Below are 21,138 nucleotides of genomic sequence, written 5' to 3'. Positions count from 1 at the left end.
TGGCATTCTATTGTAACAGGGAAGAGCAAATTCTGACTTTATGTTAGATCTGTTTCTTTTACTTTAACCTTTGCTTTTTATTGCTTTTGTTATTATAATCACCGTCTACAACTGTAAGCATACACAATGGGCTGCCACAGGGAACCCTGCCCCTCCAACCTGACTGTTAAACTAAAGTATCTTTGTTCAGCTCACAGAGAGACATTCTGACCCTGCTCACCTGTGAAAGGGTGCAGAAAAGAAATTAACATAACCCCTCCGGGAGGGGTTATTTCAGGAGATTTCTGCAAGACTTAGGACCTTTTTACTTTACTTTCTCACCTCCTTCCCCTCTCTGTTCTATAAAAGAACCTAACATCCAGGCTCCTATGAGATGGCTATTTTGAGACATTAATCTGCCATCTTCTTGGTCTGCCAGCTTTTTGAATAAAGTCGTATTCCTTGCCTCCAACACCTCATCTCTGATGTACTGGCTTGTCCTGCGGTAAGCAGAGTGAGCTTGGACTCGGTAATAATACAACCGGAAAGTGAAGTGGCTGACTATGGTTACCAGACAAAACACAATCAATTTAAGTAGTTCCTAATGAAGCAAGATAACACATAAGTGGTGTGTAATAAAGACTATCATTGGTACAATGTATTATTTATAAAATAATAGCCTGAGAACAGTTGCTTCATTCCACTATTAGAAACAATATAAAATATAAAAAATATAGTAATTTAAGATGTAAAGGGCAAAAATTTCAGACTAGATCAAGACAGTAGCTATAATTTATGTGTGATGCCATATAAAGTATAAATGATGTTTTTAATACATATTCAGTCTCCAAATCAAACAAGACATATGCTATTTTATAATTTGTTGTATCATATTATGCTTTTGGAGAAAAGCTTAAAACCTGTCTTTACTGGTACAGTCTTCCGCCTTAGTCTTCCATCTGTCTGATTCCTGCTCTCTAGGGGCAGCTACTTTTCAATTCCTTTAGCTATTTCTGCTCATATTTACCCTCCATTTCTAGAGAAGACTTCCATTGTTATCTATTGACTTTTCAGTTTTAGAGACCACCTACTAACTTCCTACTAAGGAAGAGTTAGTTCTCATGGTTCTTTAGATTCTTTCTTTCCCCTCTAGCTCCCATTACAATTCAACATAAATCTGGGGCAAATCAATATTTAAAGTTTACAGTACTATGGCTTTGTAAGTATTAGTCACAAGATACCCAGACTGTGTATTATGGTACATTTTTCTTTCTCATTTATGCTGTTTCCTTTTGTGTTGATAACTGCCTCATTACTTTGTTAAAAATAATTTTAATCTATGCATCTTTGAACTCTGACAGATGGACAACTATGGCATATGTAACAACAGATAATCTTTCAGTTTTAAAACATATTCTTCTTGAGTCCCTGACCTGGAACTCCTTTCCAGGCTTGCTACACAGGTATTGTCCTGGAATTTCCTTTCCCAATGATCTTAGGAATTCATTTTGGCTCTATTTTGGAAACCTTGTTTTCTCTGAATCCCAGGTCTTCCTCTGTTTATTTTCTCTTATTATAAGGACACTTCCTAAGAAAACGAACATGGAAGGTAAACTTTTTAGGATTACTCACATCTTAAAGTCTTTACTCCTTCACCACTGACTAGAACTTTGGTTGGGTAAAGTTTTCTAGGTTAGAAATCCTTTTCTCTCACATTTTTGAAGACACTGCTGTATTATGTCTAGCTTCCAACAGGGCTTCCTATTAGGTAGAGAGGGGATATCAAGGTCTTCCTACACAGCTTCCTATGCTTCCTACACAGCTTTTTAACTTAAATTTAGAGGTACTCTCTGTGCTTCCATTTCCCAAACCCTCTCAGGCAGAAATCAACCTTTTCCCTGTAGACATTTAGTTTTTGGCTTTCTCTGGTATGTTAAGTTGGGCTTCCCAGGTGGCTCAGTGGTAAAGAATCCATTTCCAATGTAGGAGATGCAGGTTCTATCTCTGGGTGGGGAAGATCCCCTGAAGAAGGTAATGGCAACCCACTCCGGTATTCTTGCCTGGAGAATCTCATGGGCAGAGGAGGCTGGTGGGCTACAAACCATGGAGTTGCAAAGACACAGCTGAGTGACTGAGCATGCATGGTATGTTAAGCCAGTTGTCACCCATCCATCTGCTTTCCAGCTTCCAACATTTTCTGGATGTCATTATCTGCTGCTGGTTCCTTGCCAATTCTGTCCTTCTGGCTTTCTGCCTTTAAGGATCCCTTTGTGACATTTCAATAGTATTTTTAAAAAATAAGTAGAAGTAAATGGTAGATCCACTATGTTTAACCAAAAATATATTTTGAATTTTCTACAAGCAGGTATCACAGTATAAACTTATTGCTAATGTTTCTGTTAATACTAACATGAATTTCTGTTAACTTGCTTTCTTGAGCCCAAAGATCTAGTAATGTAAGTCTACTAATCCCTATTGCATTGACTTAAGACACACTAAAAAAAAAAAAATCTACTCTGATGAAATAACAATGGAATAATAGTTGAATGTATGACATACTTAATAATACCAAATTAAAGAGGTAGTTCTCAAATGAGAAGTTAGACTTCATCTAAGTTCTAACATGTGCTCTACAAATGCACATGCCTTTGAGTTACTCTTGCAACTCTCATTCTGCCATGAATTCTCTTTAGGGAAAAATTCCCTATGTTATTTATGGATGAGACTAAAGCATTCATGAATTAATATGTTTCTTATACTTTCTCAATAATTATCATCATGTAAAAACATTTGAGTGATATATCAGGCTTGAAAAAGAAATTTTCAATGTTAATATTTATTTTGGCAGATTGATGGAAAAATGTGCCTTCATTAAGTTTGAAATATTGATAATAGTATAAATTAGTACATCATCTACAGAGATTAATGCAAAACTAAAAATGTACACACTTGGTCCTCAGAGAAAAACAAGTTAAAAACCACAACGACATTCATATCTACTAAAATGACTTAAAAAAAAAAGACTGACAATATTAAATGTCAGCAAGGATTTGGAGCAATTAAAATTTTCATATATTTGCTGGCAGGGTATAAAATGGGACAACAGCATTGTAGAACTGTTTTGACAGTTTCTTACCAAGTTAAACATGTACCTTCCATATGACCCTGATTCTACTTTCAGTTCTTTACCCAAGAGAAATGAAAACACATATCTACAAAAACAACAACAAAAAAAACAACTTCCTATCAGTTTTATTCATGATATCTCCAACTTGGAAATTACTCAAATGTCTATCAACAATTATGTGGATAAACGAATTGTGTAAAGTTAAAAATGGAATACTACTCAGCAACAAAAAAGAATGTATTAATGGTACATTTAGTCGTAAGGGTAACTCTCAAAAGAAAGTATGCTGAGCAATTCTATTTCTATTACATTCTGAAACAGGGAAAACCTATTGATAATAACAGGAAGCACTGGGTTGCCTGGGACTGGAGGTGGGAAGGACTGAGTATAAGAAGATTAGGAGAAAGATTTTGGAGTGATAAAAATGATCCATATTCTGACTGGGGTAGGAGTTACATGACTGTACACAACTGCCAAAACTCATCAAATTGTGCACTTAAAATGGGTACATTTTATTGCGTAGAAATTGTACTTCAATAAAGTTGATTAAAAAGTGGGAAGGGAATGATAAATGGAGAACTCAGGATAATGACCACCTTGGGGCAGGGGAGTGAAGCAGGTGATGGGATAGAAAGGAACACAAAGGTAGTTTTAACAGGAGGACTGACAATAATCTAATCCCTCTGTTGGGAATAAGGTTCACAGGTCTTCATTTTTTTAATACATTGTTATAATGTATATATGTAACATGTTTTCACATATAAATATTGCTTAATAAAAATGAATTAAAATATTATAAAAATACACGGGCTTCAGGGCCAGAAAACAGGATTTTAACTTTGTGTTCTAATTAGTTCTGTTTGGATAAGTCACTTACCTCCCCTGAGTTTCTTAAAATGACTTAGCCTACCTTAAATCGGTTGTTAAGAGGAAAAGATGAAATAATATACATAAAAGTACACTGAAAATATAAAGTAATATGTAAATAACTTGGAGACTTTAATCATGGTAGATTAATCAGCAAAGCAGCAATGCATAACACATAGAGAAGATTAAAGGAACACTAGCCATAGTGGGTGGTGATAACATGGGAGGAAGTGCTGGAGGAAGGCTAATGAGAGCAGTCAGCACGTAGGTTTCTTACCTTGTGCCAGGCACTGTTCTAAACCTTAATGAAATTACTAATTTAATCCTCATCAAAACCCTACGAGGTAGAAATAACCCACATTTGGAGCTGAGCAAAGGGAGGGACAGAAAAAAGTTAAGCAACTTGTCTACGGTCACACAAACTTTTCCTTTTGGCCACACCATGTGGCATGCAGGATCTCAGCTCCTCAACCAGAGATTAAACCTGTGCCCCCGCATTGGGAGTGTGGAGTCTTAACCACTGGATTGCCAGGGAAGTCTCTTAAGGTCACACAAATTTAAGTGGTGGAGAGAGGATTCAAACCAGACAAGTTTGATACCAGCAACAACCACACACAGACAAAAGCAAGTTACTTATTATATAAGGAGCTTAAGACCAAGACATATATAAAGAAAGAAAAGCAAAACTCTACACTGTAGAACACGTAAGATATTAGAAACAAGGAATACAGGGTAAAACAAAGAGAATATATTAAATACAAATCATTTAAAGTAATATTTTCATATTTCTCTGTATTTATTCATAGAATAACCTGAGTAGACTATGAGAGATTTGACATTTTTCTTTAAAAGATATTATTTTATCAGACTTGGCAAGATTTCTTTCTCTAGAATTTATTTCACACCCTTCCCATAAAATGGTTACTAATGAAATGTCTGCACTGTGGAATTTGATAATCCACACAACTTCCTTAGCAGAGGTATGCTGCAATTCAGTTAGAAACCAGAAGACACAGGTTCTAGTTGTGAGTCAAAGCACCAAGGAAGTGGCTTATGTGCAGTATCTCAGTTTACCTGTCTGTGCCACTCATCCTGCGGCAGAGGCTAAGCTGGAAGTAGTGCTGAGCTATTGCTGGGCAGTGTCAGACTCAAACTTAGCATAGCCTTCTTCCCAATGTGCACAACACAGAGATGTATTCACACCCAAACTAGGTGACTACTTTGTGATGTTTTCCCGTAAGATCTTTATGAAGCCCATTATATTCTGGTTTCCAACATAAAAATGACCAGAAAAAAGAGATAGGAAGAACAGAATATAGTAGGATTGACCTAAGGCAACCCAAATTTGCCACATAAGAGAAGAGGGGATAAAGTAAAGATCTGAGGGGAAAAAACTTAGAAGAGAAAAAGGCAAGTGAAATCCAGGGCATCATCATCATCATCTTATCTCTTCAGGCAACTCAGTTAAGACACATGATGCTGCCTGTTTAATATCAGAGTTTTCAGGCCCAGGAATATAAAGTAGTACTAAAATCATAAACATGGAAAAATAAATGCCCTAAAACACATTTGAAAAATCTATCTTTAGTTTCTAGTTTTCGTAATGAACATACATTATTACTGTAAGAGAACAAATTTCTAAAACTCTTAACTTTTGACATAAGACACAGTAGTATAAAACATAACTATAAATGCTTTAGAAATATATATATATATACAAATTAAAGTATACCATGTTAGCTAACAAAAAAGGAAGAGAATAAATTACTAAGATAAGCTATCAAGATACAGAGCTTATCTTGATAATATCTACTTTTACAGAAAAAAATTTCTGGTAAAGTTTGTAAAAAAAATTGTTGGTTTTTATACAGAAAAGAATGCCTGAATGCACTAAAACCAGTTCGCTTTCACAGCTTATTTGCAGTCTTGTCATATTCTCTTAAATACATATAACCACCTACTGAAAACATGGAACAATTTTATGTTTTCATACGAATTTAGATTTTATACTTTCTACTACTAGATATCTAAAAATAGGATTATACGATGTTAAAAAAAACCTTGCTTTGCTATTTGTCTAGGAGCAGTATGCGCAAAAAAGCTCCTTCACAGCAACTCAGATGTAATACTTGTAAAGTATTATAAGAGGCAGGCATTTTTAATGTCTACTTCTAATTTAAAAACATACCCAGCTCTTTGGCTGTAGCTCCTCTTTCCTTTGGATCTTCAGATACTATTAACCGCGTAAAGCATTTCCTTCCCAGGGACTTCTGGACAACTGCTATCTAAAAAGTTTTCCAAAAAGAAAGGGAAAAAAAAAAAAAAAAAAAAAAAACTTTGGGGAAAACTGTTGCATTAAGTTAGAAAGCTGAAAACAATTAGGAAGGTTTCATTATTTTCTAAACCAGTCCATACAACAAAACATGACACTCTACGTTTTTCCTATAAACATTTTCAAAGAAAATCTCTTACCTTATCTTTGGATAAAAGAGGACTGTAGGAAAAAAGAGAGAGAGGGAAAAAAAGAATTAAAAAAAATATTATAGCAGCAAAATGCTTCCAAACAAATGTCACTGAAACGGCTGTAAAAAAAAAAAAGAAAAAAAATACAGCTTCTCTGGATTCTAATATTAGCACAGAACATTTCCACTGCTGAAACATTACCACTGGTTCACACAGTTCAAAGTGCAACTATATCATGTGTTAATCTTCTTAGATGACCAATAACTAATGAAAAACCTCCAAAGAAGCTATAAATACTGAGATTCAGTGGGGGAAAAAATGTCAACCTTTTGCTTATAATGTATTTCAAGAGTATTTTACACATTTTAAAATTTCAGTTTATGTCATTATCATCTAAACTTGATTATGGCAGAAGATATTTTATTCACATTTTCCACAGAAAAGGATAAAAATAGACGTAATCTGTAAATATATTTTAGGGAACACTCAAGATAAAAGAATGCATACATTCACCAAAAAGCATACACAGTAATGTTCATAGCCATTTTATTCATAATATTAAAAAACTGGAAACAATCCAAATGTCTATTAACAATATAATGGATAAATAAATTGCTGCACAGTCATACAATGAATCCACACAGGAGTAAAGCAGAGCAAAGTACCACTGCAGGTAACAACATGTCACATAGACGTAATCATGCGCAAAAAAGCTAGATACAAAATCTAGTCTGTGTGATTACATTTATGTAAAACTACAGGACAGGCAAATACAGTGCTACAGAACTCAGATAGCAGTTACTACCTGAGGGGGATGGGTGCTGGCTTTGTACACAAATTAGGGAGCTTTATGAGGGGCTGGACTGTTTTGACTCTTGGTCAGAGTATTAGTTACATATATGTATCTGTACACGTAAAATGTACATGTAAAGCTGTGTGCTTTAATACTCAAACATTTTATATTAATTTTAGGAGTATAATTTTGGGGAATTATCAAATATAAGCATAAAATTTTAGGTTTGGTTTACAGTACTATCTACTGTTCACTAGTCAGATATTCTCTAGAGATGTGAAGCAATGTGACTGAAGACTAGTTTTTAAATTATGTGTTGGCACTAATAAGGACCTATTGTATAGCATAGGGAACTCTACTCAATACTCTGTAATGACCTATAGGGGAAAAGAATCTAAAAAAGAGTGTATATGTATCAAAGTATAACTGATTCACCTTGCTGTATACCTGAAACTAACAACATTATGAATCAACTATACTGCAATAAAAATTAAAAAAACAATATGTGTTGGCAAGTTGCCTTATATTTAAAAAGAGAAAAAAAAGAAAAAAGTCACGTCTATATTAGGTTCAATAACTATTTATTTTTAAATAATTAAAACATTTGTAACACATTAAACAATTATTAGTTCCCTGGGAAGAGCAGAAAAGTATCTATATTGAATATTTTGAAAGAAAGAAAACAATCTCTCTTATCTATTTTTAATATTCCATTATTTAAAAGTTTTACAAAGCCAAAAGTTAACCTATTTAACATACTAAAATTATGTCATAATGCAGAATCCATAAAAAGGCTGTTTCAAAAGTTCAAACTAACACAAGAAAATTGTACATCTCAGAAATCTGCACTAGTTTAATAACTATCATGTCCCCTCACCTTTATAATTCTGAGTCCTCAAATAATAAATTAAAATATATATACTTAAGTGCTTTATTATTACTATGTTCAGTTTTAAAAATCCAACTCTTTATACAAATCAAATAATTTAAAATCATCTGGTATTCTGATTAAATGCATTTGCATTCCACTATTAGGCTACTCTTAAAAGTGTGTTTTTACTACAACATACAAACAGTGACAGACATACAAACACTGGAAAACAATTGTAATAAAAATTCCAACACAAAATTTTCCATCTGAATCACCTAATCTCTTAAGCAAAAAGTATTCGAAATTAGAAGTTACATTTAAAAATTTCTAATTAGAAGGTGCTTTGAATTTTGTAAAACAGACCTTTTGTTAAGTTTTGTGTAAGAAACTGAGATAAAAGCTGAGAAAGGAACCTAATCACTTTATTAATTTTAATTTCTCCAGTTAGCATTAACAAAACAAAGAAGTGAATTCTGCACTTTAAATATTCAGGACTACAATGCTTCTCCAATATTCTATTCCAGTTCACTGTAAACAGTCAAGTACTTACTCTTGATGTGTTGCACAAAATTTAGCAAGCCGTTCAAAATCTTCACCATTAAATCCTTTTTCTGAATTCCTCAAAGGTGTAACTGTATGTGGCTGTACAGTTTTCCATTTTGTTTCTAAATTTAAAATATCTGTTAGTCACTAGCTATTACAAAACATGTTTAGAAGGGAAAAAATACTTAACTGGCACCACTGATAAAGATTATCATGAAAAATTATCTTTTCAGCCCAAAGTTAACACAGAAATAGCTAAGTGATTGCTTTTAGATCTAAGTATATATCCCAGAGACTAAATCAGCCAAGGACATCAGAAGAAATGAAAAAGTTGCAAGTGTTCTTTTCTTGGCACTGGTATGAAAAACAAAATACAAATACAAAAACTTTCTTAAAATGAGGTAAACTTGCAGTAAAAATGCTACTTTCTTTGCAACACTAACTTGACTAGAAACATCTACTTCCTGACTTAGAAAACCAGGTCAAATATGTTAACTTTCTAGATAGCAATTTGTTAGATTATTGATAATTCTGCATTCTACATTAGTTTGTACTCACCCCACTGTTCTTGAATGGCAGAGAGATTTGCGAGCAATTGCTCATGATACAGTCGTTCGAGCTGAATGAATTTCATTGCTTTCTCATCTGAACAGAAAATTTGAGGAAAACAGGAATCCAGGCTAAAGAATAATGTCCTAGATCAACTGAGAATTTTGAAGCTTATCAAAAAATGAGAGGGCTCTAAATATTTTTAAATTTAAACAAAAAAGTAAGGTTTCTTGGTTTTGAAGTAGGTAAATTTTAAGGTTGCATATCATGCGGTAGCTACCTGGTTTCTATCCTATCAGTAAACAGGAGACACAAAAAGGTTTTAATGTTCAAGAAATGCCTGCTTGTTAATAATACCTCTAGCAGAGTCAATTAAATATAATTTAGTTGGAAACAGGACCCATATGGAATCCGTAATCTAAGTGTCCCCTCTCTTTTTTCTCTCCTTAAATTACCTTCTGTCAAGCCACTGTTACCCTCTAGTCAAATGTTTGTTTCTGATTTCAACTCCCCGTGATCCTTATTTCTCACTGAATGCTTTTTTTTTTTTTTGTAAATTAACTTGCCACAGTGATTTTTGTAATTATGTGATTTGACTTTTTTTGGTAGATTTTCTTATGAATTTCTGCCTTCTCCAACTGTATCACACATTTAGCCTTCCTTATATGAGGTCAAGACAAGCTGTCCAACTGTATACCTTCCTTTGGGCCATGTTCTAAATGTTGACCCAGAAAGAAGAGAAAAAACTCATTGTTTAGCTTTTTAGTCTTCCCATGGTCACTCAGAGGTTCAGTTCTCTCTATCATTTGTGTCTTAAATATATGCCAGGGATCATAAAATAGACCAGGGAGAAGCAGAGACAATTCTATTTTCCTCTGCTCTTAACTTAAAAATATACCAATGTTTCTCACACTTTACTGAACATAAATGTTATTCAAAAATCTTGGTAAAATACAGATTCATGAGTCAGATCCCCAGAAGCTCTGATTCTAAAGCCCACGAGTCTGCATTTCTAGGAAGCTCCCAGGGAAGTTGATGTGATCTGCACTGGACTCCATCATACTCATCATCTGGGTAGTTCTAAGCTTCATTTCCTTAAGAATTTGATTTCCTTCAGACTTAGTGATGGACAGCCACTGCCCTAAGTTTCTACCACACTTTACTAGTTTACTTGATTAGGGGTTCAGGATGACAACGGCTTGTCCTCCAATCTGTGGTGAAAATCAGTAAGGTTAGGAGAAAAAAGAAATCTCACAAATGGGGAAATAAAGATACTTAGGATGAGTTCTCTCTAAAGTGTATATATTGGACCTTCTCTGAAAAAATAAAAACAATTTTAAGAGAGGGAAATTAAAAAATGGAAGGAATAAATCTTTCTTTTACAAAAGTTATGGGCTTTCCAGGTGGTGCTAGTGGTAAAGAACCTGCTTGTCAATACAGGTAGATGTAAGAGATGTGAGTTCAATCCCTGGGTCTGAAAAATCCCCTGGAGAAGGGCATGGCAACTGACTCCAGTATTCTTGCCTGGAGAATCCCATGGACAGAGAAGCCTGGTAGGCTATAGTCCATTGGGTTGTAAAGAGTCGGACATGACTGAAGAGACAGTACAAACAAAAGTTAACATGCAGTCTTCCTTGACAACAGTTATTCTGTTTATCACTAATGAACTCACTCTTCCCTTTGCTATATATATATAGCTAAAATAAGAGTCATGAGATTTGCTATGCATAATATGGCTGACAAACTCTATCATATGAATATTACTTGACATGTACTTCTGTTTAATTCAAAAGAAAACAAATCCAATGGGTTTTTAATTTTTTGCAACATGCATTCTCCCCTTCCTCCACCCACAAATATTTAGATTTTGGTAAAATTAGAGCTTGTCCACAGGAGGTCAAACTTGGGTGGTTCTAGAGAATTTTCTGGAGTAACAAATTTGCTACATCTTGTTTTCTGAGATGGTTACATGGGTGCATGAAACAAAATCCAGTGACAACAGATCATACATCCATTGTAGGTAAATTTCAATTTTAAAAGTGGGCAATTCACTAAGCGTTCTAGGCATTTCCTCTTATAATTAAAAAAAGGATACAGTCCTCCTCCTGGAAATAAGACTCTGCTATCTGTTAAAAACAAATAAAAAACAGAGAAAGTTAAATTAACAGTTGAATAAAAAGACAAATTTGGAAGAAACCAAAACCTTGAAACTCTCAAAACCTTTGATATCAAACTAAGGAAACTCTTATTTAACTACATTCGCCAGTTCAGAAAAAATATGACTCTAGGCACAAGACACATTTCTGAAGTCACTTGTCTCAAGAAAAGCAAACACAGACATTCTTTGGTCTGTACACAATCTCATTCTTTCTATTCTATTTCAAGTCAAAGCAAACATCACTGATTCATTAGAGTTTAGAATAAGAACTCTAAAGAATGAGAGAAATGCTATCGAGGCTTATAAAAGTAGAACACGAATGAAAGGATGGCTTTTTCATAAACTAAAAAACTGAAATATGTCATGTCACAAGGGATCTTAAAACCCATTCGTCTCATTAGTATTTCACAGACTACCTCATGGGACACTGATTTTTCATTCTCTTTTGATATTTCAGAAAAGGACAGACCAAGTGCTACTAGTTGAGCAATGATGTTTGGAATATATACAGAGTGCTGCACAGGATAAAGGGCACTGGACGGGAGGGCAAGGTCCAGGGACTCAGCATCTGGACCCAATTGAGGCATATCCCTTAGCAGATTCATTCCAGGGCAACTTTAAATCTAAAAATTCTTTGATTCTAAAAACTTTGGGATCCTTTATTCAGATATAGCACTTATAAATAGAACAGTAATTAAAAAAAAAAGAGAACAGTAAAACCAAAAGTATACATGGAGAAATATTTGCATGAATTGACTATTGTCACACTTAAAATACTTCATTAAGTAGTTTACACTTTCAGTTTGCCCTGCTTTTTCCTAAGTCTCTAATGAAGAAGGTATTCTGTTTATGGATCATGATGTCTACTTTCCAGGAAGCTATCAGTACAAAGAGCAATAAAGCACTAGTCAAACCTATAAATTAGAAATAAAAAAGGAATGTTTTTTCTAAATCCCACAGTGGAAAAAGTAGAGTTTTAAAGGAAATAGTTGCCTAGCTTAAAATTTATTCTACATATCTAACATTCTTCCAGGAGCAAAACAACAATATAGATGGAGCTAATCACCTCTCTGTAAACTGTCAGTTTAATCAATTAGCTTTCAGACTTCTGGGACAGTTCCAGTCCCATAAGTGCAACCATAAAGACAGGATCATGAAACCCAAGGCCTCAAAAGTAAAAAGGCACTTACAGGTGCAAGGGCAGCTTGAAAAATAAATACACAGGGTGCTTTCTCCTATAAAAACCTACTCCTGGCAAGTCAAGCAGGGGAAGAGAAAGGTGTGATTTTCTTTGATGCCCCAAATGTTGAAATCCGGGAGGTAGCTTGGTGGAGCAGAAAAACATGAAAGTTTGAAGGCGAATAACCTGACTGTGTTCTAGACCAAGCTTTGCCACTACCAGCTGTGTGACTCTGGATGTGTCATTCCATGTCTCAACCTCGGCTTCCTTATTTGTAAAACAGGGTCAGTAATACTACAACTCTAGGAGACAGAACGTGTGTCTAGTACAGTGCCCAGGACACAGCAGCAAGTGCTTAAAACAGTTTGCACTTGCTGACTCTGGACCAGAAATACTCTACTCTACCAGTGCAAAGTAGAATCGTGAAGAAGTGAGTTGAAAATCACTTTGCGAGGGCAGTCATTTTAAGGTTTTCCTGGTTTCGGGCATCTTTTATCTACCGGGAACAAAAAAGAATTAGGAAGGTGTATGCATTTGTCTGCAATCCCACAGAGTGGCTTTTGCGCCTTACCCTACAAACATATACCACACATACTTTCTCTCACATATTGATCTATCCCATGTTGTTATATTGTATTACAAGGTAGATACACATTTAATGTTTACCTTATTATGAGTAAGCCGTGTAGTAAACTCTCATTATTTCTCCCTTCATGAAAACTTTCTGTTTTCTCTGGAGTTTCTTTTTTCCTTTTTTTTTTTTGGTATGGTTTTCCAAGCACTTATCGCTTATACAACTCTAGTTTTTCGAGAGTTGAAATCTTCCCTCGATGTATTCAGACACACTGAATATTCAGAAATCAGAAAATGATATAAAAGTTTCTCCCCAGACCCTTCTGATCTGCTCAGATAGAAGTGGGTACACTCTCCTTCTTGGTACAAAGCTGTCATCTAAGACTCTCTCTTCTCCTAGAGATCCCCTTCATCCATCTCCAGGGTGGCACCCCGTTTTCTTATCTTAATCTTCCTGTTCCTCGGTTTACTCTCGTTTTGGTGGAGTACACCATTTAATGACTTCCTGAGAAAGGATGAAAAGGAAATATCACAGGCCCTGACACAGGAACATTCCTGGTATAGCTGAGGAAGTGCTAGGAGGCCGGTGTATCTGGAAAGAAGTGAATAAGAAGGAGAGTTTTAGGAATTAAGGTCTAAGAGGTAACAGGGCCAGATCATGGAGTGTCTTGCCATGGTAAGAATTTTGGCTTTTACTCTGAATGTGAAAAGAAGTCAGTAGATGGCTTTGAACAGAGAAGTCTCATGATCCCAACTAACATTTTACCTGGATCACAATGACTGCTGTATGGAGGGGGGAAAAAAAACCTAAATGGAAATAAAGGTAAAGCAGAGAGGGTTCTACAATTAGTTTACTGCAAGAATCTGAATGAAATCTGATAGTGTCTTGTACTGAGATGGTGGCAAGCAAGGAGGAAAGAAGACATCAGAATCTGCATATATTTTTTAAATAAATTGGCAGGATCTGCTGGTTGGATATGGACATGGGGAAAAGTGAAGGATGACTTCAAAGTATTTGGTCTCAGCAGCTAGAGGGATGGATATGCCATGTAACAAAAGGGAGAAAAAAAGTCAAAGTCTGATTTTGGGCATCTTAAATTTGAAAGGCCCATGAGGTGCCAATCAGTAAAATTTGGAGGACTCAACAAATGACCCAGAGAAGGCATATCCAGTGAGGTAAGATATAAAAGTGGAAAGTGGAGGGTCCTAAAAAGCAAAAGAAAATGCTGCAAAATAGAGCATGTGATCAACTTGTCAGAGCTTCTAATACTTCCAGTAGGAAGAAAACTGAGGACTAACAACTAGATTCACATAAGCATGCAACACGGAGATCAATCCTGGCATTTACAGTGCGATTCTGGCGGAGTAGTTGCACAAAGGCCAGACTGGAAATGAGTTCAAGAGTCATCTGAATGTGGAATGTTACCTAGGTAGAATTCTTGCCCAGTGTATTTTAACCTGAATCAAATCGAAGAAATAATCAGACAGATCCTAATTATGGGACATTCCTACAAGAACTCTTAACTCTTCAGACGTGTCAATGTTATAAAAGAAAAAATAAACAAACAAATAAAACAGAAGGCAGGGAATTGTTCTGGATTACTAAGGATTAAAGAATGTTCACAACCAAATGCAATGTGTGCTCCTTTACTGGATCCTGGATCAGAGGGAAACTAATTATAATGAATATTTGTGGAATAACCTGAAGAAACAAATATAGGCTCTATATTAAACCAACATTTCATTTCTTGGGGTTGATAATGGCATTGTAAGTTATTCAGGAGAGTGTCATTGTTCTTGGGAAATTTATGTGCAAGTATTTAAGGGTGAAGTGATGTAATGCCTGAAAATTACTTTAAGATGTTTCATGGAAAATAAATATGTGGGGTAGGGTTGAGTAGGAGGAGGGAAAAACAAAATCTGGCAAAATGTTAACAACTATCAAATTCAAGTGAAAGGCACAGTGTGAGCTGCTGGGAATTACTAAATAATGGGAAAAAAAAAAGTCACTCCACTTCTCTCTAACTTGTGTTTCCCTTGAGAGTAACTGACAGGATATTTTGTATTCTTGGACTACAGAAGGCAGTCATCAGCTGACTGCTGTTGCCCTGGAGACTCAGCTTACTGCAGTCTCAGCCATCTCTTTCCAGCAAGCAATGTTTGAATTAGTGACAGAGAAATATAGTTACACTGCTTAATGTTTAATTACTTTTATGTTAAGCATATCAAGTGTTATTGATATGTTAAGTATTTGTACATGCAGTATTTCACTGAGTCCTCTACAACATTACAGAAGATGAAACTAAAAGCTGCTTAGTTTCTTAGTAGTAGGGTTACGGTTAGATTTTAAAGTAGAGCCCATACTTTAAAGCCACCACTATACTCTCTAATCTTCTTTGCCAGGAGAGGACAGACTGCTGAGGTATTTCAGAAGCATAACCTACAGGACTCAGCAAACTGACATGTTCCTAGGGGATGAAGGTGGAGTTTTACTTTGAGACATTTAAAAAAATTAATCTGCATCTGATCAAGACTGTTATCATCTTCCTGCCTAAAAATGTGATTTTCTACTAGATCTGCTTCAGCTATAGGATCACCTGCTAGTAGAAAAGAGCATTCTCCTTACATTTAATGTAACAATATCCCAGTGACATAAACTGCTTGAAAAGATTTGGCTACACTTAGCTGTTTCTATTTACTCCAAATGTCCATTTCCCCAACTTATTACTGAAATTCTACAGAAGACTTCAAAGAATAGTAAAATCAACAGTCATATACCTTTTATTTAGATTTGTCAATTATTGACATTTTGCCAAATCTTCTCTTTTTCTTTCCCTTTCTTACACATTTTTTCTCACTGAAATATCATAAGTTGCAGCCATTATATAACTTTACTCCTAAATACTACTTGCACGTGTGTTTCCCAAGAATAAAGACACTCTCCTACATGACCTTCAATTCCATTATCAATCTCAAGAAATTTGACAATGATGCAATAGTAGTAGTATTATACAGTCAGTATTCAAATTTCTGTCAAGTTGTCCCCAAAACACATGCTTTGAGAGATGTGGGTTCGATCCCTGGGTCAGAAAGAGCCCCTAGAGTAGGAAATGGCAACCTACTCCAGTACTCTTGCCTGGAAAATTCCATGGATGGAGGAGCCTGGTGGGCTACAGTCCATGGGGTTGCAAAGAGTCAGACACAACTGAGCAACTGAGCACAAAACAAAGCCCTACAATGATAAGGAACTTGCTTTGTGAGGGAGTCTTATATCTCCCATTTGTTAAAATGATGATAATGTCTCTCTAGATTGTTTGGAGAATGAAATAACAGTGTAAATATCCTTTACAAACTCAATTCATCATACAAATTCAAAGAAGGCTGAAAGATTAGAAAGCTGCCTTGGTATTGGTGGTTCTCAACTACAGTTCTCAACTATGGTAAACATGTACTATATATGTTAGCAACACACCAGAGCTCAAAAAGTAGTGCACATTTTCTCAAAGGTATTCTTCAAGCCCAACAAGGAGGTAGTATAAATTTGTAAGAATATATGTTTTCCTGCATTGGGACAAAAGCTGTTTTACTTTTAAAAAATTATTCCCTGCTTATTGCAAATGTTTAATGAAACAGGAAAAGCGAGTGAAATAAAACTGAAGCTTCTTCCAATCCCATATATGAATTATTTTCATTTTAAAGAAAATAAAACACAGCTCATAAATACCTTTCTTTTCAGAATTATCTCGTGTAAAAAACCTTCCGTGTTACTGTCCTTAAGGTCTCCCAGTCTCCAGGTTCTCCATCTTCTAGTTTACCCTCTCAATCATCAAGAGTTATATTTCTAGAATTCTAATTTTGGCACCTGCATAATCAAAAGCTCTCGGCCTCTAAAAGCAAGACCTTAATGTTACAAGTTATCCAATCTTAATTCTCATCTCTCTTCCATCTTAATCTTCAAAATAATATCCCAGTCATGTCTTTGCAAAGGCTGATCTCTTTTTGTACCAGTTCACTTTCTTTATCTATTGTGAGCCTAAAAATCCTGCAAAACCCAGCTCAAGAATTACCTTCTTTCTGCCTAATGTCCAAAGGACAAAGTTAATCATGCATCTTGTGCTTTTGCTGAACCTGAAGCACATACCTACTCTAATACTTTATACAGACTTCTACCATTAGTTAGCTACATAATTGTTTTTCCTATTCCTCAGTGACATCTTAAGGACATGTTCTTATGTAATCTGTTTCCCTAGTGTCTAGCTTAGTTTTGGGTACCTTGTTGGTACTTACTAAGCACTTTCTACACTGACTCATTTGTACAGTACACTGACTCTCAATTAGTACACTGACTCTCAATTGTACACACTAAGTAAAAGAAGGGGCTCAGTAGTAATCAATCTGCCTGTAATGCATGAGATGCAGGAAACGCGGGTTTGATCCCTAGATTAGCAAGATTCCCCAGGAGTAGGAAATGTCAACCCACGCCAGTATCCTTGCCTGAGAAATCACATTGAACAGAGGAGCCTGGCAGGCTATAGTCCATGGGCTTTCAAGAGTCGGACACAACTTAGTGACTAAACCACCACCACCACGAAGTAAAAGAAGCTAGCAATTGAATGAGCCATAGATTGATGATCCAAACCAACATGTGGCCACCAGTCAGTGATATGCCAGATTTCCTACCAGCTACTGATCCAAGGTCACCTTCTCCTGGACTCACCAATGTTAGGTGGAGCAGAATCAATTACAGAGAATTGGATTTTAGATTATTATAAATATTGGCCCCAGAATTTCAGTGAGGCTGCAATTGAAAGTTCAGCAAGATACCTGGTGAAGGCAAAGGGGAAGCGCTCTTGAATCCAACTGCTCAACTTCACCTCGTATAAGTGAGAACAGAGATTGCAGGACCAACTTTGAGGCTTCCAGTTGATCGTTAGCATTTACTTCTGCAGATTCTTCATCACTAACGGCATGTGTGGCTACATGTAGTATATTTTCTTGCATTAAAGGTGTGGTATCTTCTGAAGAAAGTCCTTTGAGAGTAAATAAAATGCCCACATTAGAATAAATTTCCATCACGGTAGAACACCTTAAAATAATTATGCCTTTTAACCATAACATTTTCAAATAAAACTGATTATATGAAAAAAAAAAAAAACCACAGAAGCCACAAGTTATTTTCCTCATTAAGATTCTGCTTGACATCTGATTCTATTAGCAATTAGTTAACAGAAGCAATTCTGTTAGTTCTATATAAACTTTTCTATTTACAATACATTGTAGATTAAGAATCTAATTTATATTCTTAATTAAAAATATTAAAAAAAAGAGAGATCTAAAGGAAAGTATGTAGGTTAAAATCTGACCAAAAACTTGACTCTCCCAAAGGAAAAATGAATTAGCTATAATTTGAAGTCATACGTTGCTCCAAATGAAACAGCACTAAATGAGAAAGCAAATGTGGCTATCATTTCAAAGGCTAAAGAAGTTAAGCCGTCTTCTCTAAACTCTGGTCTGATAACTTCAGAACTACCTCTGGAGCCCAGGAGAGCAGAGGGAATCAGATGTCCAGAGCTAATGGTCACAGAAACTTTCTTCCTGGTAAAAAAGAGTAAAACAAACTTGGGAAAAAAAAAAAAATCAGTGAATAAATCCTTGGCCCAGAGCTCCTGAAATAACACACCAAATTTTAAAACTCTAAACATAACACATTATAACTTTACCCTTCACTGAAATCTCAGCATGAGTTCTAATTTTCATATTGAAATTGAATAGACTGTGTACATCTGCACTTACCTTCAGCTAGTCCGTCTAGGGAAGGATCTTTCTCAGTAATTTAGTGTATGCATACCATGATTGAAGATGCCTTCGGCCTGGAGATGGCCTGCCATTTTATTTTGTAGGAATGGTATTTGTGAAAAACGGGAATGATTTTTCTGCTTTCTAATTTTCTAACTGCAATCGTGGTAATGCCAATGTAGGAAGAGAAGCTTTCTATAGAGAACTACAAAGAAACTAAGATAAATACTGTTTTCTTTCCTTTTCCTCCCAGCCACACTACTATACCCAAGACATTAAATTACATAAGACTGTGATAAGGCTAATCACCCAAATTCTATATTTCTCTTAATTAAATTCTTCTTAATTGTTCATTAAATGTTTGTAGAATTCACTAAGGGGCTTCCCAGGTGGCTCAGTGGTAAAGAACCCACCTGCCAATGAAGAAGACCTAGGTTCAATCCCTGGGTTGGGAAGATCCCCTGGAGGAGGGAATGGAAACTCACTCCAGTATTCTTATCTGGAAAATCCTATGGACAAGGAGCTTGGAGGGCTATAGCCCATAGGGTCGCAAAGAGTCAAACACGACTGAGTGACTGAACAACAACGATAACAAAATTCACCTATGAATTAAATGTTTGGTAGAATTCATTTAATGAAAACTTAGTGTCAATCCTTCTCAGACTTTTCCAAAAATCAAAGAGCAGGGAACAGGCTCAATCTCATTTTTACAAAGCCAGCATTACCCTGTTACTAAAGCCAAATAAAGATATTACATAAAAAGTAAACTACAAATAAATGTCTCTGATGAATACAGGTGCAAAAATTCTCAACAAAATACTCAGCAACTTAATTCAACAGCACATTTAAAGGATTGGACACCGTGATCAAGCAGAATTTATTCCTGGGATGCAAGGCTGATTCAACATACATTAACCAATAAATGTCATACAGCACATTAACTGAATGAAGGATAAATAACACATGGTCAACTCAATGGATGTGGGAAAAATTATTTAACAAAATTCAATATCCTTTAATGATAAAACTCTCAACATAGTAGGTACAGAAGAATGTACCTCAACATGATAAAAGCCATATATGACAAACTCACAGATAACATCATACTCAACAATGAAAGGTTAACATATTTTCCTTGAAGATCTGGAACCAGACAAGGGTGCCTACTCTCACCACTCCTATTCAACATAGTACTGGAAGTTCTGGTCAGAGCAATTGAGCAAGAAGAAGAAATGAAAGGCATCCAACTCAGAAAGGAAGATGTGAAACTGTCTATGTTTGCAGATAATATAATCTTACAGATGGAAAACCCTCAAGACTTCACTAAAAAACTGTTAGAACCAACAAATGATTTCAGTGAAGTTACAGGATATACAATCACCATATAAAAATCAGTTGCATTGCTATATACTAACAGCGAACTATCTGAAAAAGAAAAACTATTTACAATAGTATTAAAACAACAAAGTACTTTGGCATAAATTTAACAAAGTAGATGAAAGCTACTGTTGTTATTGTTCATGTCACGTTGTTGTTGTTGTTGCTCAGTCACGTCTGACTCTTTGCAAACCCATGGACTGCAGCACGCCAGGCTTCCCTGTCCATCATCTCCTGGAACTTGCTCAAACTCATGTCCATTGAGTCCGTGATACCATCCAACCAATTCATCCTCTGTCGTCCCCTTCTCTTCCTGCCTTCAATCTTTCCCAGCATCAGGGTCTTTTCTAATGAGCCGGCTATTTGCATCAGGTAGCCAAAGTGTTGGAGCTTCAGCTTTAGCATCTGTCCTTCCAATGAATATTCACGATTGACTTTCTTTAGTAATGACTGGTTTGATTTCCTTGCTGTCCAAGGGACTCTCAAGAGTCTTCTCCAACACCACAGGTCAAAAGCATCAATTCTTTGGTGTTCAGCCTTCTTTATGGTCCAACTCTCGCATCTGTACATGACTACTGGAAAAACCATAGCTTTGCCTATACAGACCTTTGTCGGCAAAGTAGCCCTCCAGAGTCCGCTGTCCACAGGGATCCTCCAGGCAAGATTACTGGAGTGGGTTGCCATGCCGTCCTCCAGGGGATCTTCCCAACCCAGGGATAGAACCTAGATCTCTCGCATTGCAGGTGGATTCTTTACCATCTGAGCCACCAGGAAAGCCCATGATTACTGGAGTGGGTAGCCTATCCCTTCTCCAGGGGATCTTCCCAACCCAGAAATTGAACTGGGGTCTCCTGCAATGCAG

General features: G+C 35.9%; 1 protein-coding gene across 1 annotated transcript in view; it reads right to left on the bottom strand.

Annotated features, from left to right (window-relative positions):
* CNST (consortin, connexin sorting protein) overlaps window positions 1-21,138 on the bottom strand; it is an 88,511-nt gene that overhangs the window by 20,411 nt on the left and 46,962 nt on the right. The window contains exons 3-8 of the mRNA XM_040263617.1: window positions 17,928-18,133; window positions 11,288-11,318; window positions 9,202-9,288; window positions 8,651-8,765; window positions 6,446-6,467; window positions 6,162-6,258 (exon numbers count right to left, since the gene is read on the bottom strand). Coding sequence (XP_040119551.1) covers window positions 6,162-6,258; window positions 6,446-6,467; window positions 8,651-8,765; window positions 9,202-9,288; window positions 11,288-11,318; window positions 17,928-18,133 — 558 coding nt within the window. The remainder of the gene's footprint in view (window positions 1-6,161; window positions 6,259-6,445; window positions 6,468-8,650; window positions 8,766-9,201; window positions 9,289-11,287; window positions 11,319-17,927; window positions 18,134-21,138) is intronic.

Source organism: Oryx dammah, unplaced genomic scaffold, assembly GCF_014754425.2.
Source record: "Oryx dammah isolate SB20612 unplaced genomic scaffold, SCBI_Odam_1.1 HiC_scaffold_21, whole genome shotgun sequence".
Classification (NCBI taxonomy): domain Eukaryota; kingdom Metazoa; phylum Chordata; class Mammalia; order Artiodactyla; family Bovidae; genus Oryx; species Oryx dammah.
The sequence above is the reverse complement of the archived record's forward strand: the minus strand, read 5'-3'. Positions and strand labels throughout refer to the sequence as shown.